Source organism: Neophocaena asiaeorientalis, unplaced genomic scaffold (genome assembly GCF_003031525.2).
Source record: "Neophocaena asiaeorientalis asiaeorientalis breed wild unplaced genomic scaffold, Neophocaena_asiaeorientalis_V1.1 scaffold345, whole genome shotgun sequence".
Lineage (NCBI taxonomy): Eukaryota > Metazoa > Chordata > Mammalia > Artiodactyla > Phocoenidae > Neophocaena > Neophocaena asiaeorientalis.
This window is the reverse complement of record NW_020175181.1, coordinates 3,215,860-3,242,597: the sequence shown is the minus strand read 5'-3', so window position 1 is coordinate 3,242,597 and position 26,738 is coordinate 3,215,860. Positions and strand designations below refer to the sequence as shown.

The window sequence follows — 26,738 nt, the reverse complement described above, 5'->3', positions numbered from 1 at the left end:
CTACTATCCATTTGCAAATTCAAGGAACTGAATTTTATGTTATCAGCAAATAGCGATTTTTAAGTCCTTTAAGTTTCAAGTCAATTTTAAGGCAAATTTGTGTGTTTAGAGTATAGAAAATTACTGTAAACCTTTTCATCCCACTCCCAGCACACCTGAGGAATATGATCGACTCCTATGAGTAACAGAGCTTCGCTGGGACAGATATAGGAATGAGTACTTTTTAAAAAATCATTCTTTATAAAAACACTTAAAAATCTTAAAAATCTAAAGCAAGAATGGCAAAATGTTAGAATTCAATAGAGCTGAATAGTGGGCACACGGTTTCACTCTTCTCAGTATGTTTGAAGGATTTCATAGCAACAGCAAAGGTTTTTAAGTCTTCTAAGGTCATTCTACCTTACCTAGCTTTTTGAATCTCTGGATTTTCAGTGGCCTTGTTTTACCCATTTTACTGAGAATTATCTTACTAAAGTCACTTTTCCCCCCAAATCGTGGCTGCTGAACTTTTCACACATCACTTGAGTTTTATAAAGGTTTTAATTTGGTTGTGTCTTGATTCTAATGACAGGGAAGCCGTTTGATCTGACAACATAATAAGTAAGGTAGTTAAAGTTGAAAACTTAAGACCATATTCTCTTAAAGTTCATTGAAAGGTAAGAGAGGGAATCTTCCTGTTAGAGAACTGTGTAGCTCTCAGTGAGGACTGATGTAAACTAGGTAGAAATGGAACAGTCTGTGGGATGTGCAAGAACTTAGTCTTCTACTGTGTTCTAATCCCAGCTTCCTATACTTACTTTAGATTCCATGGTCCATCTTTATAATTACTCCCTTACAGGTACTCTCAGCTCCCTTGCCCACCTCTCCCTCTGTTGCACTTATGCCTAGCAAAATGCTCCCTAATGAAATCCAACTAAACTCTCGCTCCATACCTACACCTAAGCATCTGAATGTGCCCTGAGGAAAAAAAAAACACAGTCATGCTGACAGATCTGCTCCCCTTCACAGTTAAATCCCTTCCTCTCCTTCCATTTCTTATTGAATCTGTCAGGCTTTCATCCCTACCATTCCACCACAAGTATTCTTATCAAGGTCCTTAATGTCCTTTACAATGCCAAATGCAATGAGCATTGATAGCACTTGACATATTTGAGCATGTACTCTTTCTTGGAGCTCTGTGTTCGTTTGGTTTCTGGAACAACTTTCTCTCCTGAGAAAGGTGACTCTCTTCCTAACCCTCAGTCTCCTCTGCTGGATCTTCCTCATCTCCCTGACCTCCATTTTAGGTCCTCAGAGCTCATTCTAGGACGTCTTCCCCATATCTGCTTGCTCCCTTAGTTATATCATTCAGTCTTACTGATATAAATGCCTGTCCCTATGCTTATGACTCCTAAATTTAAGTCTCTAGCCCAGACTTCTCCCCTGAGCACCATACTGTATATACCACAGCCGAATCGACATCTTTACTTAGAAGTCTAATAGGCATCTCAAACATAACATGACAAAAACTAAAGTGATATTCTTCCCCAAACCTGCTCGTCTCATACTTTTTTCACATCTCAATAAACAACTCTATTCTTCCAGTTATTCAGAAGACAACCTTTTCTCTTTCTCTCACATCCCACATCAAACATCCATCAGCAAATCACATCAGCTTCTTAGCAGCTCTCACTCCTTACTGTCCCACTTGTACACTTCAGCGCAAGCCAGCATCATCCTTTTCCTAGACCACTGCAGTGGCCTCCTGTCTTCCTGCTTCCACCCTTGCTCCACTACAGTTTAGTCTCCACATGGTAGCCAGAGTGATGCTTTTAAAACATGAGGCAAGATATCAGCCCTTTACTGAGAACACTCCAACTTATTCAAAATACAATATAGGGCCTCTGATGCCCTACATAATCTTGCTCCAGGATACCTCTCTGACCTCATCTGCTATTCTCATCACTCATTCTGCCGTACTGGCTTCTGTTTATTCCTCTGTTCCTCAGATGTGCCAAGTACATTGCAAACTCAGGGCCTTTGCATTTTTAAATCCCTCTGCTGGAATGTTCTTCTGTCAGTAGCCACATGGATTTCTCTCTCGTACTTCAAGTCTCTTCTTAAAAAATGTCACTTTATTAGACATAGGTATTGAATGTCACCATATTAAACTTCCCTGACCATCATTTCTAAACAGCATTTCCCACCTCTTAGTCCCTCCTTTCCCTTCTTTATTTCTCTTTATCATGCTTAACATCTGACATACTGTGTGTTAGTCTATTTATGGTCTGTCTCCTCCAACTAGAATATAAGCCTCAGAAGAGCAAGGACTTTTTGTTTACTTGTATATGTCCATCCTTTAGAACAAGTAAGCACTTAATATACATCTGTTGAACAAATGAGTGTAGAGATTCCCTATTCCTACCTAACTCATTTTTTGGATGCAGATTCAAACATGGACTTGAGTTTTTGTTGCACTTTAGCAGTTTCTATAAACTTTTGACTTTCCCAAATCATTTGAGAAAGAAAATAGTTATCACCAACTCTTCAAACATTCACACTTGCTTCTTTGGTTCATGTATAAAAGTTTATTAGTCAACACAGGCAACATATAGTTTGTGATCACTCACTGTCTCTTTTGCACAGTGCAAGATACCACAAGGAGCTGGGGAAAACAGCCCCTGTTGTCAACTTACCTAGAGTGTAGTTAATGACAGGAGTAGGTCGGAGAGAAGTAAAACATGAAACAAAGACTCATTAAGCAGAATGATGTAATAGAGCTCAGAGACAGTGTAATGTGATTCTTCTTCATTATCTCTTTGGTAGCAAGAGAAATAAAGGGTTAAACAAACTTATTTGTCCAGGAACTGGACAGTGTTACTGTGTAACTCTAGTCACAAAGGAGAATCCCAGGGCTTATTAGCATTTTAAAGGCAGAGGTCTGTGGTTTTAACCCTTTGTTTCTGAGACTTATTTGACCAGGAACTCCTCCTTGCTTGTTAATACCTGTAATATCTATGGAACCTACGTTAGGCCAAAGTTGTCATCTTTCCCTTTTCCCCCCATGATTTAAGGGCTACCAAATACCTGGTGCTAGCATAAGGAAACTGTGATAACTGCCATGAGGCAAATCAGGAAAGCAGGCGAGGGAGGGGTCCAGGAAAGTGTGAGGAAGGGGGCCTTCATGCATTGGGCCTAAGGTGCCAGTGAACCCCACAGTCCATTCCAGGACCTGGAACAGTGATTGATGCTGCAGAAGGGCTTGATCTTCTTCCCATGAGGGAAGAAGCTAAAATGGAGCTATTGGCAGGAGTAGTTTGAAAGAACTTAGGCTAATATACAGTCCCAAATATAATTTGAAAAGAAATTAAATCCTAAACTTTTTTCACTAAGTATGACATCATTGCAGTCCTTGAAGCTGCTGCATGCATTAACTTACATAGCCCTGCGCCTTCACAGTGGTGATTTATGTATCAGTTGCAAATGAGCACTGTCTAAGGCAGAAATGTTCTCATTAGAAAATGGGCAGCAGACTAATGGTTTTTTTCCTCATCTTTAGCTGTGGGGACACTGTCTGACAAGCATACACACTGTACAGACATTAATGGTCCACAGATGCATTATTGACCATTTCCTAGGCATATAATTTTCTTTGAGCATTTGTGTTTTATAATTACTTGGGGAAAATTTGCTACTTTTCTTCAGACATGATGAATAGGCTGTTTCTCAGCCTGTTAATTTCAGTATGATTACCTTAATTTACCAGAAGCTGTAAATGTTAGTACATCCTGCTTACCTCCCAAGAGCAAGCAAGGAATAGATAAGCCATTGATGGGATAAATAATTTTTGAAATCAAATTCTTCAGAATAAACATTAAAATAGGTGGAATTTTACCAGCAGCTTATTGTTTAAAAATTGATAGATAATCCCAAAACATTTGGTGTTTTTTTGGGAACTTACCAAAGACATAGTTCATATTATTTTCCTTTAGATGTGTATATCTGTATCACTTAGAATCTGGGGGGTTCAGATATAAAGTTTCAAATTGTATTTACTTGGAGTTTATTCCATACTATTCTATCTGCTAATAGAAACTGGTTTAACATTTGAGATCCTTGGTGTAACCACAGTCCAGACCTTGGTGGTGAAGAAGGAAGTCTAAAACAAGCCCTCTGAAAACCATAACTGGCATTGCATTTTGCTTCCTAGAAAAGACATGAAGCTATCTTCAGGCCTGAGAAAACCTTTGAAGTCTTCAAAAATATTACATTTTCCAAATAAAAATATCTGGTATATACTTCTTGGTTTCCTCTTAGTTTATAGCATATTGAAAATGGCCAGAAGCTGAATCCTTGAGAAGTGACAGCAAGCGGTAGGACACTGAATAAAGGCTCTCGAATTTTAATGTGCGTAAGTAGTTAGAAATGCAGCTTTCCATACCCACCCCCAGAAAATATGATTCACTAGGGCTGGGGTAAGGCCTGAGAGTCTCAATTTTCAATGAATACCAGGGAATTCTCTTGCAGATGGTCTCTGGACTACACTTCAAAAAACATTGGTATACATACAGTAAAATCTATCAACAAAAGCAGCTGAACCTCATCAGTTGACAGCACTGAGTAATAACCCATGTCCACAATTAATTCATTCATCAGATATTTACTGAGTGCCTGCTGCTGTATGTCATTTATTAGTAGAGACAAGGAATAAATGGAACAAAATATCATCACTTCCCCCAGGTATTAAATCTAAGAGAACATACAAGCAATCACAATATAAGAATGCTACCTTTGAATCATTCATTCCTTTGTTAATTTATTCAATGACCATTTATTGAAGACTGATATATATGCCAGGTACTTTGCTTAAATAGGATATTCTCTATTTAAGAAGATAAAATAGTGTAATAAATACTAGAATGATTTTGATGTTTAAATGGGTAAACCAGTTATCTGGAAGATTTACTTCTGTGAAAAACTTCCTTTCTTAGTTATTTGAATAACTGAAGTTTAACAACTGTTGATACTAAGCCAGATAATTATGACTTAAAATGAGGTCTTTTTAGTTATTAAACCCCTTGAGCAGAGTTCAAAGTGCATCTTAGTTCTAAGTGCATCTTAGAACTAAGAATGATACTTAGTTCTTATATATTATAATAAGATAAAATCTTACACATAACTTAGGAATATAAAATATTTTCTTTGGAATTCCATCTAATAATTTAGAAAAAGAGTCCACACACATTATCCCCATGTTCATGATCAGTGGTTGTAATTGAGATTGTTTTTGAGTTAACAGTGTGTTCAGTCAAGCTGTCCAGAACCAGCCCACGCCTGCACAGCCAGGAGTGTACAACAATATGAGCATCACCGTGTCCATGGCAGGTGGAAACACAAATGTTCAGAACATGAACCCAATGATGGGCCAGATGCAGATGAGCTCTTTGCAGATGCCAGGCATGAATACTGTGTGCCCTGAGCAGGTAAGTGGCACAACTGGCACAATTGCTACACACACACATAGGGCTCTATATCACACCACACTGCAATTCATTATTCCAAGGAAATCAGGAATGTTCAGTTACCTGTCAAAAATAACCACACTTCTTTTTCTTTCCCACTATCTTTTGATAATTACTATTTATTAAGATACACAATGGAAATTTTGACAGACCTTGTAAGATTTTAGTCTCACGAGATTTTAGTGTTTTAGATTTATTATAAAATGATACATACAATACATTGACTTGGAACTTACCCCTTTATATTTTGAACACATTTTCTTCATTTCTCCCTTTCAGTTCAACAAACTCAGTACTTACTATATACAAAGATAGCTCTGTGGGCAATAATATTAACAAGTTGGGGAGGCACAACATGAACAAAGGATTAGTTGAATAATGGGACAGAACAGCTGTGTAAGAGATGGACCCCATAGGACTGTGCATATATTTCTGTCAGATTAGGGGTATATACGGTTAACCACAGAGGGTTTAAAAGAAAAAGTGTCTGATTAGGAAAGTCTTCATGGGAAATTTGCCTAAAGGAAGAGATAGAAAAGAATATTCAATACTGGTTAGCACAGCATGACCTAGACAGGAATAGATGTTGAAAAGCCTAATGAATGTTAAGAGGATGTTTATATTATATTTAGAGCAGAATTTAATTGGTAAGCTTTTTAGGGGGTGTTGCAGGCCATCTAAATGTTTAGTTTATCTTGGAGCCTCCTAAAGATTTTTAAGGAAAGAATGACTAAATTCAAAGTGATATTTAAAAAAATCTTTGGGTACTCCCTGTAGTTACTATTCTGTCATCAACCACAAAGTAGACTATGGTGACTCAGCTATGACCATATAGCCATAATTTATAGCAAGTCTTAAAAAACATGTAAACACTGATTACCTTTTCTATAGAATTCCTTTTTGATATGAATTTTTAAAAAAGTCCCCATTCACCAGGTATTAGCCTAATGAAGTTAGCAGGGAAAAAACCAACAACTTAGGGACTTCCCTGATGGCACAGTGGTTAAGAATCCACCTGCCAACGCAAGGGACACGGGTTCGAGCCCTGGTCTGGGAAGATCCCACATACCACAGAGCAACTAAGCCCGTGCACCACACAACTACTGAACCTGTGTTCTGGAGCCCGTGTGCCTAGAGCCTGTGCTCCACAACAAGAGAAGCCACTGCAATGAGAAGCCTGGGCACCGCAACAAAGAGTAGCCCCCACTCGCTGCAACTAGAGAAAGCCCACACACAGCAACAAAAACCCAACGCAGCCAAAAATAAAATTACTTAATTAATTAAAAAAAAATAGAACTTCATTTAAAAAAATCTCAATGACTTAGTGATATCTTATAGCAAAATAAAAGAACTAAGTAGGATTGTTTCTTGTCCTTGTTGTTATCTTGTCATATTTCAGTTAGTAGAATTATTCACTATCTCTAGTATATTAAGACAGAATAATAAAAAATAAAATGAATTAGGTAAAAAGAATATTACATTTAAAATGTATTTCTTATATAGTTGGGTCTTGCTTTTTTATTTAGTTTGACAATCTCTGCCTTTTAATTGGAGTGGCTAGCCCATTTACATTTAATGTGATTATTGATATTGCTATTGAAGATTGAAATCTCTCATCTTATTTGTTTTCTCTTTGTCCCATCTTGCCTTTTTTGGTTTAGTTGAATATTTTAATTCATTTTATCTCCTTTGTTGGTTTATTAGCTATAAATAACTCTTGTTTTACTGGTGCTTTAGAGTTTATAGTATACATCTTTGTTGCCATCTACCTTCAAATGCTATTATATCACCTCATATAAATATAAAAATCTCACAATGGTCTATTTCTGTTTCTCCCCTCCTGTGCTATTGTTGTACATACATATCATATCTACATATGCTAATACCCCACAATATGTTGTTAGTACTTTTTTACTTTACTTTTTTTACTTTAAACAGTCAATAATATATTTTAAAGTTTAAATAAGTAGTTTTTATATTTCACACGTAGTTATTTCCAGTGTTCTTCATTCCTTGGTGTAGATCCAAATTTCCATCTAGTATCATTCTCCTGCTTCCTGAAGGTCTTCATTTTGTATAGTGCACGTCTGCTAGTGATGAATTCTTTCAGCTTTTGTATGTCTGAAAAAGTTTTTGTTTCACCATCATCTTTGAAAGTTCTTTTCCCTGAATTCTAGGTTGGTAGTTTTAGCTTTCAGTACTTTAAAGACATTGCTCCACTGTATTTCTGATGAGATATCTGCTGTCTCTGGCTGCTTCTAAGATTACTCTCTTTATCACTGGTTTTAGGCTGTTTGATTATGATATGCCTTAGTGTGATTTTATTCATGGTTCTTGTGCCTGGGGTTCAGTCAGCCTCTTGATTCACAGGTGTATAATTTGCATCAAATTTGGAAAAGTATTGGCCATTATTTCTTCAGATATTTTTTCTGTCACCAACCCCCTCCTCTTCTTCAGAGACTCTAATTACACATATCATAGGCCATTTGAGTTATCCTACAGTTCACTGATTTTCTGGGTTTGGAGTTTTTTAAGGGGGTATGAGGTCAGTCATTTTTTTCTCTGTGTGTTTCATTTTGGATAGTTTTTATTGCTATAGCTTCAGATTCACAGTTCTTATCTTTTGCAATATCTGATAGTTTTATCTAGTGTATTTTCATCTCTAGAAATTCACTTTGGACCCTTTTTATATCTTCCATATCTCTAACATGTTCAGTCTTTCCTCTTTTTGAATATGTGGAATATGGTTATTATAATAGCTGTCTTAATATTCTTGCTTGTCACTTCTAGCTTCTGCATCATTTTAGGATTGGCTTCAATTAATTGATTTTTCACTTAATTATGGATCATATTTTTCTGTTACTTTGTTTTTTTATTTTATTTTTAAAAAATTTTATTGAAGCATCATTGATTCCAATGTTGTGTTAATTTCTGCTTTTCAGCAAAGTGATTCAGTTATACTTGTATATACATTCTTTTTTAATATTCTTTTCCATTATGGTTTATCACAGGATGTTTAATATAGTTCCCTGTGCTGTACAGTAGGACGTTATTGTTTATCCATCCTATGTATAATAGTTTGCATCTGCTAATCCCAAACTCCCAATCCTTCCTGACCCTACCCCCTCACCCCCATGGCAACCACAAGTCTGTTGTCTATGTCTGTGAGTCTGTTTTTGTTTCGCAGATATGTTCATTTGTGTCGTATTTTAGATTCCACATATAAGTGATATCATATGGTACTTGTCTTTCTCTTTCTGACTGACTTCGCTTAGTATGATAATCTCTAAGTCCATCCATGTTGCTGCAAATGGCATTATTTCATTCTTTTTAATGGCTGAGTGATATTCCATTGTGTATATATACCACATCTTCTTTATCCATTTATCTGTTGATGGACATTTAGGTTGTTTCCATGTCTTGGCTATTGTAAATAGTGGTGCTGTGAACATAGGGGTGCATGTATCTTTACAAATTATAGTTTTGTCTGGGTATATGCCCAAGAGTGGGATTGCTGGATATGGCAACGCTAATTTTAGTTTTTCGAGGAACCTCCATACTATCTCCATAGTGGCTGCACCAATTTACATTCCCACCAGCAGTGTAAGAGGGTTCCCTTTTCTCCACACCTTCTCCAGCATGTATTGTTTGTAGACTTTTTAATGATGGCCATTCTGACCGGTGTGAAGTGATACCTCATTGTAAGTCATAGTTTTGGTTTGCATTTTTCTAATAATTAGCGATGATGAGCATCTTTTCATGTGCCTGTTGGCCATCTGTATGTCTTCTTTGGAGAAATGTCTATTTAGGTCTTCTGCCCATTTTTCGATTGGGTTGTTTGTTTCTTTGTTGTTGAATTGTACAAGCTATTTGTATATTTTGGAAATTCATCCCTTGTCAGTCACATCTTTTGCAAATATTTTCTCCCAGTCCGTAGGTTGTCTTTTCGTTTTGTTTTTGGTTTCCTTTGCTGTGCAAAAGCTTATAAGTTTGACTAGTTCCCATTGGTTTATTTTTGCTTTTATTTCTATTGCCTTGGGAGACTGACCTAAGAAAACATTAGTACGATTTATGTCAGAGTCTGCTACTTTGCATACCTGGTAATTTTTTATTGGATCTCAGACATGTGAATTTTACCTTGTTTATGTTCCTATAAATATTGAGATTTGTTTTGGGAAATGCTTAAATTACTTGGAAATAAACAGTTTGATTTTTTTCAGGTCTTGCTTTTTTGTTTAGTGGGACCAGAGCAGTATTTAGTATAGGGCTAATTTTACCCTACTACTAAAGCAAAACCATTCTGGTACGCTACCTGAATCATGATGTTTTCCACTCTGGCTGGTGGGATCAGGACCTGTTCCCAGCTCTGTGTGATCTTTGGGAATTATTCCATGTAAATCTTTTCAGGTGAATCTTTGCTTTGGGTAGTTCTGTAACATCCATTAGCTAGTTGATCAGTACTAAGCTGCTACTCTCTGTGTTGTTCTCTCCTGATATTCTGCCCTGTGAATTCTAGCTCTATACGCTCAATTCAGGAAGACTTCCAGGTGCTGTCTGGTTCCCTGTCCTCATGCTGCAGCCTGGAAATTCTCTCTAGGCAGTAGGCTGGGGTAGTGGTAGGACTCACCTCAATTGTTTCCCAACCCTTAGGGGCAACTTTCCCCTTCATTGCCTTTGTCCAAGGTCTTGAGTGTGTTCATTTCATATATTTTGTCCAAATTTTTAGTTGATTCAGGCAGAGGATAAATCTAATCCCTGTTACTGAATCTTGACTGGAAGTGGAAGTCTTTTGCTAATTAACTTTCACGAGTGTTGAATTAACTTTTTATTGAAGTATCTATCTGTAGGGATATACAGAAAAGTATACAACTAGATGAATTTTCGCAAACTGAACACATCTTTTTAACTATCACCTAGATCGAGAAACAGAACATTACCAGCCGCACCCCAAAGGTTCTCCCCACACTCCCTTGCATGTCTGTCTACTTCTACAAAGGGAACCACTGTCCTGACTTCTAACAGCACAGTAAATTTCTAAGCTTGTTATTTCTGCTCTCCTCCTATTACTTTTCTGTCAGTGAGATTGTTTTTCATTGAGGAATTTGGTCTTCAACGTAAACAACTAGTTTGTAATTTGGTCTTGTACTTATCTTTAATAGATAAATGATCCAGCACTGAGACACACAGGCCTCTACTGCAACCAGCTCTCATCCACTGACCTTCTCAAAACAGAAGCAGATGGAACCCAGGTCAGTAAGAAAACTCTAAGCCCAGAGCTGTCAAGTTTTCTCTAGATACACAGGAATCTCTGTGTAGCATCGCGGTTAAGAGCCTGACCTTGAGAGTCAGACCTGGTTGTGAGTCCTGGCTCTGCTCTTCTTAGCTGTGTCATCCTGGGCATGTTAGGGAACTTTCCTGAGCTGCCGTATAACCAACAGAACTGATGAGATACCTGCTTAGAGGATTAGGAGAGGGTTAAATGAGATAAGCTTTCAGAAAGGTTAATCCAATGTTTAGACAGGATAAGCGATCACAAATGGTGACCACTAATTGCTATTTGTAAATAAACACAGTGCTAAAACTCATGTGTAATCAGAATACCTCAAAAGAGTTCAATAAATTCAGACAAAACAGAATGCCTACTGTGTACTCTGCCTCCTTTTAGAAGTTTGTTTCAAAACAATACGAATAACAAGGGTGGCCACTTTCCTATATCAGCATAAATTAAGACACTTTTTAAAAAACACAGGCCTTATGCAAAGGTGGAGATACAAAGAAACATGAGACATGTTTGCTCTTTAGGTGAACTGTGGGGAGAAGTGAGGAAAGGAAGCTTCATTTGTGGAATGCTTATGATTTGCCAGGCGTTGTGTTAGGCACTATCTGCTTTATCTCATGTAAACATCACTGTAACCCTATGAAGGAGTTAGTTTTCCTTTTTTTTCACAGATGAAGAAACAGAACCTGAGGTGATTTAACTACATATACAATTCACAAACTAGAAAGTGGCAGAGCTGAGTTTCAAACCCAGGTCTTTCTAACACCAAAGTTTATGCTTTTTCTGCCATACCACTTAGGGACTGTCGAAAGATAAAACATACAGACAAATGCACGTCAATTATTATATAACCAAAGAAGGCAAACTCAAATTTATTACAAGTAACAAGAGCCATAAGCATTAAAAGAAAGGAGAAATTCCTGAGGTGGTCAGAGAGCATTTATGTAGGAGATAGGAGTGAACTGGGCCTTGAAGGAGGCAAATGAAGGAGAAAGGTACTGTGGTTTTTGGAGGCTGAGGAAGGGGGTGAGCTTGGAAGTCCAGGGGATTGGAAGTTAGAGGGCACAGAGACAGGGAAACAGTAATATCAGCATAGTCCTGGGAAGCCAAATCCACTGAGCATAAAGGGTTTGTAATAAGAATTCACAGGAATTAAAATTGCTAAAGTAGATTGGATCAAATTTCCAGGGGCCTTGAATACTAAACTCTAAGGAATTTGGATTCAGTCCTACAAATGAAGCATCATCCCTGAAGGGGAACAGTGAGAAAAGTGCTAGTTTAAGCTTCATCTTGAGTGGGGAAGAGGGAAAAGGAAGAGCACTGGACAGCCAGCTCAGAAAGAGGAAAGCCAGTTAGGAAACTATGTGCATAGTTGGAGCATCGGGAAATAGGATCTGAGTCCTGTGATGGTGAAGAGAGGATTTTGTGCTGGGGGAAATGAAGTCTTTATTCACTAGAAGTTTTAAAAAGTCTCCTACTTACAGAGACATATACTTACAACAAAACAACTAAGTTTTAAAGTTCCTGAGTCCTGGGATAGTACGTGAATTGAAGTAAAAACTATGCTGGAAAATCTTAAGAGGTTGGGACTCAGCTCTCACATCACTCTTCTCATTGGGCAAAGCATAAGTTTTGTTTTCGTGTTGCTTTGCCTGTCTGTGAAGGTATAGCAATATCAGAAGTCCTTTGAGGTCTGGTCTAAGTCACCATGTTTTTAAGTAATAATTCAAAAAGGCTGAGATGTGTACTTTTTGGAGTTTGGTATCTTTTTAATAAAGCATTCTTTTTAAAGCAGCAGAATTTTCTCTCCAGTTTGTTTTATCATGCCTTTATCAAAAATTTTTTAAGTGTTTGGGGGCACAAACACCTTATGCTCTGCCCCAGTATTTCATGTGTTGAAACATACAAACATGAAACTTCATGTTAATTTTTTTAAAAAATCAGTCATTGCCTAAATGCACTATAGTTTGTGCTCACATTAAGTTTCAGTGGCAGAATCTTCTTTCTGTGGTAGCCCATCATGAAATCTCTGTTTGCTCTGATGTTTTTGTATTTGCCAGACAAAAGCTGGGGAGTGAGTTGGATAGAAATATAGAAACAGATGTACAGAAAAGGAGACGGAAAAGAACAAGGAGAGAAGGAGTAGGGGAGGATAGAGGGCTAGCTGCACTTGGAGAGCTGGGATGGGGAAGAGGAGAGAACAGGAAAAGAACACAGAGAATAGAGAAGGTGGAAGAAGGCTGGTAGGGGAATTGTTGACATAGAGAGAGAGGAAGGCCAGGGTTGGAGCTCTAGAAGGAAAAGAGTAGGAATGAGAAGTTATAGAGAACAAAGGTGGGTGGAGGGCACAGAGGCAGCTGGGGAATAGACTCAGAGAGAGCTGGTGTATGTTATGTACCTGAGGAAGAGCCCAAAAGAAGAAGAAAACAAATGGGAGCCAATGGGGACAAGAAGCAAAATTTGGGAAACTGGGGGAAAGAGGAGGATGAGAGAGAGGGTGAGGACAGAAACGATACTAATCTAAATAAAGGTTTAATGCATCAGACACTAAAAAAGCTCAGCTCAAGAACTGTCTGCCTTATCCGACAGAGTAGAGTGGAGGTGTAGGTGCATCGTGAGGAAAAATCATCAGGGGTTAGACTGATGGAGAAATTGGATGGTCGGGACGTTTGACAATTGGCCAATTAAGGTTGATGGAAAACAACTTTTGTTCAATTAAGATAGAAAAGTTTTCAGAAACACTGAGTGTAATTGGCATGAATTTAGTGATGAACAAAAAAATCTATCGCTAATCTAAAATACTTCATGAACCTATTTAAACATGAGGCACAAGGTTGCCAACTGCTGAGGCCCTTAGATAGATGCACTTGGATACCTCAGAAAGCATCTCCATTCTTGGTCTGGAACATTCACAAGTGTGATATTGGCCTAATCAGTTCTACAGATGACTTTTTAATAAGGCTGATTGTTGAAGACTAACTTCTGGCTTTGTTTTCCTGATAGAAAATGTTAAAACTGTGTAACCTCAGACTTTTTAAAGGAATACATGTATTATTACTGAAAGTAGTTAAAGGGAAAATTCACACTGTTCTCAGCTAGTAGTTTACTGTTATTTTTAGCTCATGTGTTTAAATGGATTGTCTATCAGGAAAAATAAGTTAAATATAAAATTTTTATTTGTTCTAATATTTTGCTGTAATTCTAAAGGCAATATGTAAAGGAGCTATGTAATAGTATATTTAGATACTACACAAATCTTCTGGACATTAATTTTAGTAATACTGATGTCCTATTTACTGAGCTGTGGTGGTTTTTATTTTGCTAATACTGGGTTAAAGCCCTTAATCTTCTAACATCATAAAGATTTTTTTATCCTATTAAAGTCATCCATAGAATGCTTTTATAACCAGTTTTCCAAATAATATGCCTATTTTTTAAACCCACCACTGGATACCCAGACTGAAACTGGGCTTTTCCCAATCTTGGCAATATTAGCAATGATGCTCATTTTCAGTATTGATGGCAACCCTGTAGGAGGCTTGACCATTCCAATTTTGATTTTATTTTTAAAGTGTGAACTTTCCAGAACCCTGAGCAAAATGAGTGCAGCGATTTTCTTTTTGTAGGACAAGAAGACAGAAGAGTTCTTCTCTGTGGTGACTACAGACTAGAGGAATGCTCTAGTGAGTTTCCACTTCAAGTAGTACCCACTCATAAGCCGGGGGGGCAGACCCTTCTGTCTAAACACATCTTTTATTTGTGTTCCAGCAGGTGCAACAGGTTCAGGTGTTTGCTGACGTCCAGTGTACAGTGAATCTGGTAGGCGGGGACCCTTACCTGAACCAGCCTGGTCCACTGGGAACTCAAAAACCCACGGCAGGACCACAGACCCCCCAGGCCCAGCAGAAGAGCCTCCTTCAGCAGCTACTGACTGAATAACCACTTTTAAAGGAATGTGAAATTTAAATAATAGACATACAGAGATATACAAATATATTATATATTTTTCTGAGATTTTTGATATCTCAATCTGCAGCCATTCTTCAGGTCGTAGCATTTGGAGCAAAAAAAAAAAAAAAAGAAAAAAAGTTCACTTTCGTTGGGAGATTGAGAGATGTTTTTGTTTCTTTCTTTGTAAAGGCCTTGGATATTGAAAAAATAACAAGGCAGAACAGTTGGACAATCTCTCTCTTGAGCCAAATTTAATTATTCTTATTTTTGTAATCAGTCATTGGCTTCTTATCTGGATGAAGGCTTTTGGAGGTAAGAAAAAAAGTTCACTTTCGTTGGGAGATTGAGAGATGTTTTTGTTTCTTTCTTTGTAAAGGCCTTGGATATTGAAAAAATAACAAGGCAGAACAGTTGGACAATCTCTCTCTTGAGCCAAATTTAATTATTCTTATTTTTGTAATCAGTCATTGGCTTCTTATCTGGATGAAGGCTTTTGGAGGAGAACCAAAATGACAAGATCCAAGGGGAAGATGAAGCTCCGCCTCCACTGGCTCAGTCCTGACCCTGCCAAGGAAGAAGGGCCCAGTGGGGCTTTGCCTGTGCCCATCCACCAAAGGCTGTCACAATGTCTCTAAATCAGCAGCCCTCCCCTTCCCAACCAGGCAGCTTGTGTGTACAATCAGCTTCTTCTAGCAACTCTATATCTGTTGGCTTCAAGAGAATATTTTGCCTCCACATATGTACCCCTTCTCCTTTTTTTAAAGATGGATTTAAACCAAGATGCCTCCAGGAATGAGGACGAAATGAGTATATTCACAGAAGAATCCAAAAAATACAGTTTGGGGGAAAATGCAATAATTTTTGATGAGATGGGTGAAGGACAAGAAGCGAGTTATGTCAATTATTGTAGATACAATTTTCTGATTAAATCTGGACAAAAGGCAGCCTGTTCTTTCTGCTTTTATTGTATTAACAGCTGAGGTAGCTAAAGTTATTTAAAATAAAATTAAATTTATGATCCAAGTAGCTTATTTTTCCCTTTAAATCTCACTGTAAATATATTTGATTTCTTGTAGAAATTGATTTCCTTCTGTTTAATTTTATGGTTTTATTATCATACTCTTGATTTTTCTAAATTTCTGTGTGTGAAATATAACACTGATTGAATTGCAGTTACATTTGGCTAGTAATATTTCATTATTTTAGTAACTGTGACGCCATGTATGGATTTACTTTGGGTTTTACATCAAAATGCCACTGCCAGAAAGAGCTGTTCCAGATGAGCTAGAGCATACTGCCCTAGAGTGTCCCTGGGATCATCTAACTTGAGAGCAGTGCAAGGAATTATCACCAGAAGTGCACAGGCTACTTGTACAGAAAATCTTCTTTTTTTTTTAGATTGACTTTGGGAATTTGAATTTTCATCAGTGCAAATATAAATCTCTCTATTCCTGCTCTGAGGCTAATTGATACCATATTTTCCATTTGTGTCTTGTCACTCTGCCACGTCTTGTCTCATCCTGGCCTCTGAGTCAAGGACCCAGTGAACTGACTTTCTAGTTCTAGAAGTGCCACTGAAAGGCCAGGAAAGCTTGAGAAAGGTATTCTGGAAGAAGCAAAGGTAGACCCCCATCACTCGCCTTTACTGCACCCCTGGGCCTGTGAACGATGACAACATCTGACATTGTGCACCAGCTACCTCTGCTTCCATGGCAGAGAAAAGGCCATAAGAACTAACAATGGAAGAGGAGCACGGACTCAGACATCAAGGAAGAAGCCATTTTCCCAGGTCCTCCTTTCTGCATCTCACCACCCCTAGTTACAAGTAACTCCATTGAACAGCATCTATTCAGAACCTGTACCGAAAAAAAAGATTGATGGAAGGGCTCAAGTGGGTAGCAACTATGAAACAGAAACAGGACACTCAGTTACAAACATTCTTTTAGTTTTTCAGAAAAATGCATCCCTGATTTAATTCATTCCCAGCTTGAAAGCCCAGCCATATTATGCTAGTCCCTCCCAAACTGTTCTAGGAGGTCATTTCTGTTTTGTTTGTGATATTTAGACGTGCAGACTTCAGGAAGTTCACCTTTAACTTCAGCATTCCAGATGAAGTTTCCTGACTCAGTACTTTTGCATAAGGAACTTAAAAAAAAAAAAGTGGTAAGGAAAATTGGAGATGCTAATATCCTCCCCCATCCCAACTGCACCTTAAAGTATGCATGTCACCTTCAAGGTTTTATAATTGCACTGTTTGTTTTATGTATGTACAGATTAAAATTATTGCTACATTTGAGGAAAATAAAATTGCTTGCTTCTATGTAATTCCTGTCATTCCACAGGAAATTCACTTTTCCAGCTACTGAATAGATGGGTTGCCTCTTCTTTTACAGGGAAGAAACAAAACCTACATCCTGCAGGAATTGTCAAAACCCAAAATGACTAACTATAATTAAAGGATAGTAAAAGAAAGGATCCCTGAAGCTAAAGCTCCTCGAAGTCACCCTAATAAGAACCAGCCCAGTGAAATTTGAGAAGGTCCCAGTGAAGCTGAGATAGTAGGCTGTGAGGAAATGCTAACTCTGGCCACTTGTCTGATGATTATTAAACACTCTGGTCCTACTGTTTCTTGACCTAGGAGATCTGGTCCAGGCAGCACTTCTTAGCCACAGGATAACATCTCTCCCACAATCATTGGTTTTTACGCACTAACATTTATTATTATTATGCAGATGTTGAATCTTACTTGAGGAGGCTCCTTCTTGACAATGCATTTTATGAAAATTAGGCCCTGTTTCTTGTTTGTGTGTTTTTAAGGCAACTAGGTTCACCAACACTTGGCCAAGTAGGGCCGGCCAGGGTAAGGAGGGTGAGCAAATGTGATTCTAGAGGGAAGGGAGGGAGTTTATCGCACACACATTCCTACACATAACTACACACAGATCTGGTAGCTGTTGTCTCAGATTACACTTTTGGGAGAACAGAACCTTTTTTCCAAAAGTCAGGATAAGGTAAAAAAAAAAAAGATACTTAGGTGAGGCTGAACATTGATTTAAATTTATCCTAAGGTAGGGGTGTGAAGGCCATTAGAAAAACAAATAGTAATAAGTGAGGAAAAAGTGAGGTTGATATAGAACTTCATCTTCTTCATGGTTTTGCCTAGGGTAGTTTCCATACTTAGAAACTGTCTTCTGGGCCCTAAGAATCAAAGAAAAAGAAAGGACAGTTGTCTGTTTACAAAGGAAGTTGTGCTTATTTCCTTGTTGACATTAACTGCTCTTCCCAGAAGAGCTGCTCCACTTGAACAAAGTGAATAGTTCAGAGCAAGCTCCATCCTTGACCATTCCGGTGCCTCTGAAGAAGATCTTGATGATTTAATTAGGCCCATACATTTTTTTTATTGGAGAAAACTGCCAAAGGAAGCATTCCTCCATACAGAACCTTTTCTGCCAGCACTAAAATTTGTTTTCTTTTTATACTTTATATTCATTGCCACAAGAGCTCTTAACAAGATTGAAGAAACTCAAAGCTCTGGCCTCACTCAACACATTTTATTGTCTTTATCCAAGGCACTAAGGATGTGGAAGGATCCAGACAGATGTGAACCCTGCCCTCCCAGAGCTTATATTTACATGGGGGTACTTACATAGTTATAATCACAATTGGATTAAATGATATAAAGGAGAATTAGAAGTTGCTTTGTGAGTGAGACCTTGTCTGGAGAGTGAAAGGTTTGCTTGAGGAAGAAATGGCATTTGAAGTGAGGTTTGCAGGATGGGGAGGAAGTAGCTCAGTGAAGAGCAGGCTGAGAATTCTGAGGACTGGCACGTGTGAAGGAGGGCCCGGAGGCAAGAAGGAGCCCCAGAGAGCTGCTCTTCTAAACTGTTAACCAGTGTTCTGAGTTCTCAAACGTGTTATTAGAATTATGTTACCTGGTGGGCTGCAAAGTAATTTAAATCAGCCTTTGGCTCCAGGAGGGACATGAACGGGCTGTGGGATCCTCACTTGGAAATTGTGCCAGCCAGTAGCTAAGGTCTCTTCCATAACTAGCCCTAACCAGCCAGAAGTGCAGGCTTTTATAGCTTTTACATAATCTGTTGGAGCTGATGAGAATAATTTTAAAAATTCAGGGAAAATCAATTTGCACTGTAACATTTCTAAGGTGCTTTTAGGTACATTATCTCATTTAATCCCCTGCCGTCCTTCGAGAGAGTTGTAAAGAGAAAGGTCAGGACACAAACACTGTCTTTCAGTAGAATTGGGACTGGAACCAATTCTTCTAATTCCAAATTCTGGATTAACTATCCTGGACTATATGATTTAGGATGCATTTGGAGTCTGCAGACTTTAATCTCATTGTGTGACCTTAGGCAATGCTTTTTTACAGGAAATAACTTTTAAAAGCAGGCTTTGAAAAGAGGCCTGAGAACTCACAGGCTGAGAAGAGAGCACCTGGCCCCTTCTCGAGGCAGTCAGAGAGCCTGACCTTTGGAAGCCTAAAAGAGGGTGAGCTTTGGCATGAAGTCAGCAGGTGTCCCGATACAGTTTTGGGAGAGGCATTCTGTCCCTGCGTATCTTAACAGAAAATGAAGGAGGGGCTCCATGAAACTGTAGTGTCATCCCCTTAGCTTAAAAGAACTTTGGAAAATATGGGTTCCTTGTGGGGCAGGTATAAAATGACTGGCAGAGGACCTCTTTTGTGAGGTAAAGAATTTGGTTTCTTGGAGCAGATCATGGAAGCATTCACTTTTCTCTGACTCTTGATCCTTTTGCAGACAACGAATCTTTCTTTTATGCTGGAGTTTAGCTCTGGTCTAATCATTTGTGCTTATCTCAGAACTTTGTGCAACCAGCAGAACTAAGCAGTGTCTAGAGGTATTTGTAGCAAACCCAAGACATTGGCTTGAGAAAAGAAGGATTAAAATGTTAAAAGGAATAATTTCTATTTCATCAGGTTTTCCTCCCGCTCCAATGCCCAGAGGTCCTAAGGTACAGAATAAAACAAAAAACTTTAGACCAAGTTTTCAGTACTTACGACATTTTTGATGAGCTGTTGCAGTACAGACACTGTGATAGGAAGTGTGGGAAGTACAGAGACACTTGCCTGAAGCTGCCTCCTTCCTAATAATGGAGATTATTACAATCAGGTAAATACTTTCCATTTCTACTCTGCCAGGCAATATGCTAGACTAATACTCTTGTGCTAATAATTTCTTAGGTTGTACAGCACATTCACATACAGTATGTCATTTGATCTTCAAAATCCTATGAAGCAATTAGAATAGGTCATAGTGCCGTCTTACAGATGGTGAAACTGAAGCTCAGATGAATGGTCAGGTGGCTGGTAAGTGCCAGACCCAAGAGTCTATCCTTGGGTTTTGTGATGAGGCCTGCCGTTGTTTCCACTGCCCAATTCAACTATTACAGATAAAAGCACCCTTAGACAGTGACACATAGAGACTAGGAATCCTGATGAGTTAAAAGTTTTCCTCTAGAATTCAAGTTCCTTAAAAGCTTATAGGGGTTTCCATTTTGAAAATAAAACCTGGGCACTAATTTTGAATGTGTTAAAGTACTGATTTTTTTGTTGTTGTTGTATTTTAAACTTGTGTGAGGGTAATAGTTCTCAAGCAAGTCCCTGACTCTCGCTGAACAATTTCATCTTTTCCCTTGAACCCAGTACTGCTTACATTTATATGCATCTAAAGTCCACTCTTCTAGCCAAGATCTCTCTTCAAGATCCAGTCTCTAATTTCCAACTGGTGAACATTACCACGTGGATGGCTCCCACCCCACACTCAGCACCTTAAACTTAAGCCCCAAACCAAACAACTTATCTCCCCACAAACAGCTTCTTTGTCCCTTACCTGAATTAATTGTATCATCATTCCGTTAGTGGTTCTTTTCAACAACTGCCTCCTACTCAAATTACCGAATTGCAAAAAGTTGTCTTTTGTAATGCCTCGGAGCTGTCTTCTCTTTTCTAAGCCTATTAATCAGAGATCGGATTCCAGACTCTTTATGGTGGGGGTGATTATAGTAACTACCTTCATGCCTTTTACATTCATCCATCACACGGTCATCAGAGAAGTCTCTCTAAACACAACCTTCAAAATCTGTTGGTGACTAATTCTTGCCAATTGTTGACCTGAAATCTACCTGCCTTTTAAGCTTCATGACCCTCTACACCCTCTCTAAACAAATGATCCTGCCACACTGATCTGGTCTTTATTCTTGGATTTACTATTTTGTGTTGCCACTTCCATTGCCACATTCATTCTCTTCCCCCCAACCCGTAATGCTCCTCCTTTCTCCTCAATTTATTTTTTTGAATGGCTTCAATTTATATTTTTGAGTTTTTGAATTTTATTTTTTTATACAGCAGGTTCTTATTAGTTATCCGTTTTATACATATTAGTGTCTACATGTCAATCCCAGTCTCTCAATTCATCCCATCACCCCCACCCCCACCGCCACTTACCCACTTTGATGTCTATACGTTTGTTCCCTACATCTGTGTCTCTATTTTCTGCTCATGGCTTCAGTTTAGATGCCCTTTCCAAGAAGCCCTCCCTGGACCCACACTTAGATTAGTCCCCTCTTCTGTACTGCCTTGGGCAGTGTCGTGGCCTCCATTTGGCACTTGGCTATATGTACATGTTTCTCTCCACCAAATTGTAAGCTTCTTAAAGAAGAGGTTCACATCTCTCTTTTCTCCCCCTCTCAGTGCCTTCCACATAGTAGGCTCTCAACTGCTGATTGAAGAAATAGATGCAGAAGCAGTCTTTTAAATAAGGGAAATGAGCTGATAGACCAGGTGCTGAGTTGTCTTCCTAGAGTCTGGATTGTTAAGCTAATGGAAGGTTGCAAAGTATCCAAGAGTTCAAGACAAGATCATGATTCTATCATGATGATTGTTTCTTTTTTTCATGAAATGTGAGCCTCTACATATTTGGAGAATTTACAGAACATTAGCAGTTATCTTTATTACTTCCATTTTTTTAAGGACCGTGTCTAAAAACAATTAATGCACATATAAGTTACTCAAAAGTAGTACTTCATTATTTACATGCTCAAGCTTTATATTTATCGATGATACATGCTGCTGTTAAACCCTTTACTTTCCTCAGAAATTACTTCCCCACTGAAGATCAGCTGATTGGATTGACTATACTTAATGAGAAAATAGAAAAAGACAGATCAGGAGAGACAGTCCCTTCTGGTTTTCCTTCCCAGAGTGAGTATATAGAATGTCCTACTAATCTTTCACCTACAATATAATGCCACTGAGAAGTGATTCATGATGAAATTGAACAAGAATAAGATGGCTTTTTGTGAAATTTCCAATTGGCCTTTAAAACCAGTGCCTCTGGAAACTGAATGACTTAACTTGGTATGTAGACAGATGGGAAAGGTCAATGAGCAGGAAGACCTTCCTCTAACAGAACAAATGTCCTACCTGGAATTTTTCTCATACCTGAAGAGACAGCCCTGCTCAGTTCTGCCTTGTTTGTTTTCAAATCTAAAGTAGTTTATCATACACCTGCCTTATTAAATTTTAGGCTGCATATTTCCTATTCATTGTCCTTTTTAACTTGCAAACTTTTATAAAATAGGTATTTTTTAAAATTAGCTTTTCTTTTTAACATTCTTCCGATGTTAGCAATTGTGTTTTAAATGATAATTACTTAGTAAGCTAGACTCAAAGTTCAACCAAAACCAACCGGGAAAAAGGCTCTACATAGAAAATGCTCTGTTTAAAGACTCATGCACGTCTAAGCCTCGGCTTTAAAATTTCATCCTACCTTCTCTTGAAAACTTTTTTAAAGCTTTTAAAGAACATTTTCACGTGTATGTGAAAGTAGCAAGATTAGTATAAGGGACTAGTTCTAGGTTTTCAAATCAGCCTTTGATATGTAATTTTTATAACCCCAGATAAAGAGGTGACTTCAGTCACTCTTTCCAAGTCAAAAAGTAAGTTGTAGTTAGTCTTGGGAATCTTTAGACTTAAGGGTTTGTCTTTTAAAACATTGCACAATAGCTACTTTAAAGAATGAATATTTTTAATGTAATAGTAATAACAACATATATATTTTCAGTCAACAGGTATTCATTTAATACCTAGTATTTCCCAGGCACTATTCCAGGCACTGGGGCTACGTCCATGAAGAAAGTGAAAATTCTTGCCCTCATGGAGGTTGCATTCTAACGAAGGTTGACTGACAAATGAACAAAATATGTGGTGTGCCAGAAGGTTAGTGCTGTGAAGAAAAATTAAGTAGGGAAGGAGGGATAGAGAACACTACTGGAGGAGAGTGGTTGCAGTTTAAAACAGGAAAGTCAGGTCTTCAGAGAAGGGGACATTTGAGTGAAAATATAGAGAAAGAGCTTTCTAGGCGGAGGTGCAAAAGTCTTGAGGCTGGAGCAGAGTGAATGCAGAGAATTGTAGGAGATGAGGTCAAAGAGGTAATGAGGGCCAAGATGGTGTAGGGCCCTATAGACCAATGTAAGAACTTTGGCTTTTACTCTGAGATGGCGAGCCATTGGAGGATTTTAAGCAGAGGAGTGACCTGATCTCACTTGGGTTTTGGAAGGATCACTTGGGATTTTGTGTTGCACATAGTTGTGGAGAAGGCAAATGCAGAAGCAGGTAGACCTGTAGGAGCCTATTGTAATAGTACAGCCGCGAGAAGATGAGTCGGACCAGAATTGTAGCAGTGGAAATGGTGAGAAGTGGTGAGGTTCTGGGTGTATTTTGAAAGTAGAGACAACAGTATTTGCTGACATATCAGATGTGGAGTGAGAGAAGAATCAAAAACAACTCCAAGGTTCTTGGCCTGAGCAAACTGGAAGGAAGGAATTTCCATTAACAGAGATGGGGAAAAGAGGCAGGTTTAATTTATTTTCTGTCATGATAAGTTTGAGATTCCTGTTAGACATCCAAGAGGAGGAGATGTCAAATCTATTGGATACAGAGGCGGCTGAAATTTAGGGAGTAGTTGGGGCTAAAGATACAAATTTGGAAGTCATCAGTATATAAATTGGCTTTTAAAGCTAGGAGACTGAAAGGTAACTGGAACCCAGGTCTCTTAACTAGGCCATCTCCCTCATATTAAATAATCATGCCAAAGTAGGGTTTATTCCAGGAACAAAGATGGTTCAGTATTTGAACTCTTACACTGCAAATCACCACAGTAACAATGGAGAAAACCCATATGATCATCTCAGTAAATGGAAAATGAATTTTTTAGATTTAGCAAAGCAGTTGGCAGAAGGGAGCTTCCTTAATCTGATACAAAGAATTTTCTGAAACTTTCAACAAATTAACATACCTAAGAGTGAAGATTTAAAAGCATTCCCATTGCAGTCAATAATAGCAAGTCAGGGATACCTATGAACACGGCTAGTATTCTACTACAGGTTCTAGCCAGTGCAAGGACCTGAACTGACCTCTCCATAATGCAATAAAATGAGAAAAAACATTGAGTATAATGATTGCATTGAAAGAGACTAAATTGTCTGTGGTGGTGATGGATATATAGTGCTTTTGTAGGGTATTGTTTAAATTGATCCTTAAATTTGAATTGATTAATTCCTGTTAGGAATTATTCACAGATAAGGAAACTGAAGCAAAATTGCATAGCCATTAAGTAGCAGAGTTCAGCCTTAATCTCAAGTCTTCTGGGACTGTCCCCTGCCTTGCTCTTTCTGTTTATACCATAAGGAAGTAACACCATATTGCTTACGGCTCAATTTTCATTTTGTAACCACATCATCAGTCTTGTGCCATGATTATTTCACACAGCTTCCTTACTGATGTCCCAGCTTTCCTCCCCATTCCCAGCAAATACATCTTGTACCTGTTGCCAGAACAGTCTTCCTCTTGGATCATTAGTACTTCTTCAGAATTCCTTACATCCAATGCTGAGGAGGAGGTGGAATGCCTTATCACCACTTCTTCCTTTACAGAGTGAGTTTAATAAACGTAATGCTGCTATGGAGTCTATTGTTCCACTCCTTGTTCTTCTTCATGCAGTTTGAATGAATAGCCTAGTTGGTGGCTGATTGCTTTCGGTCCATGTTTCTCGTTTGGGTGGAACTAATCAAAGCTTGATAGATTGAATGTGGGGGATTTATTCTCTCTCTCTCTCTTCTCCACGTGACCAGTAGGAAGGAGCAACTTTCGTGAGTCTCAGAACAGGAAATTAGCAAGCCCATTCAGGCTATCACATAAAGCTCTATCATCTAAGCTATTGATAATAAAAGTGATATTTTGCTTTGTCACCTGCTTTTTATCTTATTTCTCAAAAGCCTAGGTTCAGGGCTTCCCTGGTGGCGCAGTGGCTGAGAGTCCGCCTGCCGATGCAGGGGACACGGGTTCGTGCCCTGGTCCGGGAAGATCCCACATGCCGCGGAGCGGCTGGGCCCGTGAGCCATGGCCGCTGAGCCTGCGCGTCCGGAGCCTGTGCTCTGCAACGGGAGAGGCCACAACAGTGAGAGGCCCGCGTACCGCAAAAAAACAAACAAAAAAAAAACCTAGGTTCAGAACTTGGGTGCCACTTTTTTGACCCTTGCAAAGCCCCCAAAGCTAAAACTTAGGCCAGCTTTTAAGACCTACCATATCTAGATCTCAAAGTAGAGGAGAAGCTGGGGCTGTGCTAACTTGCCCTCAGAGGACAGCTAAAACTTGTGAGGTCATAGTAGCCGAGGGCAGTGGTTCGTGGTTCTCAGCCATTTTTCCACACTGACACCTTCTCGTCAGTAACAGTGGTTCATCACTGCCATTATTCTCAACCAGGAAGCAGTGCACACCCATAGGATGGCATCTCAGAATCTGTGGGGAAGATATGTTGTTTAAACAACAATAAAATGAGACTTTAACATGGCCCTCTAGGGGAGCCCTCTGCATTCTGCCAGCCCCATGAGAAGCAATGACCTAGGTGTTGATCCTCGGCTTTACAAGTTCAGAAGCTCAATTTTGTCAGCTCATCCACTTATAATTGGTCCCTAGAGTATTGAGTCACACAGCTCATAGTCACAGGAGACTGATTTATAATCCAGAATGTCAATTAACCAATTTATAATGGAAGATACAGCTTCCCAGCGCTTGAACTCCTCGTGACCCCTTTTCAAACCACTCTCTAACTAGTATCTAGATGGCTGAAAATCAGATGAGTAACCAGCTATGAGAGGTTAAGAGAAAATTGACTGACAAAAGACCTGATTTTCAATCCCAGTCCTGCCACTGACTTTGATCTTGGGCAAGTCAAAGCCTTTCTGAATCAGTAACCTTGAGACAAGACTGCCTGCATCACAAAACTGTCAGGATTGATTAACACATATGGAAGCACTTTGTTCATAATAAAATATTTTTTCACATGTAAGAAACTTAGCTAAGCATAGGAGACTCTTTCTCAAGGATTTGTCACCTATTCTAGGTCTTGCAGCACAGACTTTGCTCCATTGGAGGATCCGTTTTTTTGTAAATTTGGTATACAAGGCCAGATATAGTGTACTTCGTGCCAGATTCTTCCTCTCCATCTTGACTCCTTCCTGTAAGCACATCATACACTGTCCTAATGTGTTGATTGTAAATCACACACATTCATCGTACACTTTTTAGGTTGCCTGCCTCCTGGGACCAGGCTGCTTCTAGACAACACCAGAGTTTCCGATTCAGTAGGTCTGGGGTAGGGCCTGAGAATTTATATTTCTAATAAGTACCCAAGTGATGCTGATGTAGGGACTATGCTTTGAGAACAGCTGATCTAGTTCAGATGATAATGAGCTTAGCTGATTCTAATAAGAAAATCTGCCACTTCCCTGCTACTGTCTTGTTCTCACTTGGGTCAGCACATGAGTGCCTGTCCTTTCCTCACTTGGGTAGAAATTTATGCAATTTGTGCTCCCTGCTTTAGGGATTTACTAGAGTGTTATTTCTCAGCTGTGTAGACACTCATCTCTCTCTGGCTTTCTCACTGTCTTAACTGCAGAATTTGAATTTTAAA

The 26,738-nt window shown here is 38.8% G+C and overlaps 1 protein-coding gene across 5 annotated transcripts in view; it reads left to right on the top strand.

The window, feature by feature from the left end:
* The window catches only part of NCOA1 (nuclear receptor coactivator 1), a 251,137-nt gene extending 235,229 nt beyond the window's left edge, over positions 1-15,908 (top strand). The window contains exons 20-24 of one of the 5 annotated variants that reach the window (XM_024764480.1): positions 5,279-5,462; positions 10,661-10,750; positions 14,406-14,462; positions 14,548-15,042; positions 15,230-15,908. In XM_024764480.1, the coding sequence (XP_024620248.1) occupies positions 5,279-5,462; positions 10,661-10,750; positions 14,406-14,450 (319 nt within the window). In that variant the 3' untranslated portion in view covers positions 14,451-14,462; positions 14,548-15,042; positions 15,230-15,908. Of the gene's footprint in view, positions 1-5,278; positions 5,463-10,660; positions 10,751-14,405; positions 14,463-14,547; positions 15,043-15,229 lie in introns of those variants that run through there. The other 4 variants (XM_024764475.1, XM_024764481.1, XM_024764477.1 and 1 more) reach the window with 4 other exon arrangements.
* Positions 15,909-26,738: the final 10,830 nt, after the last annotated feature.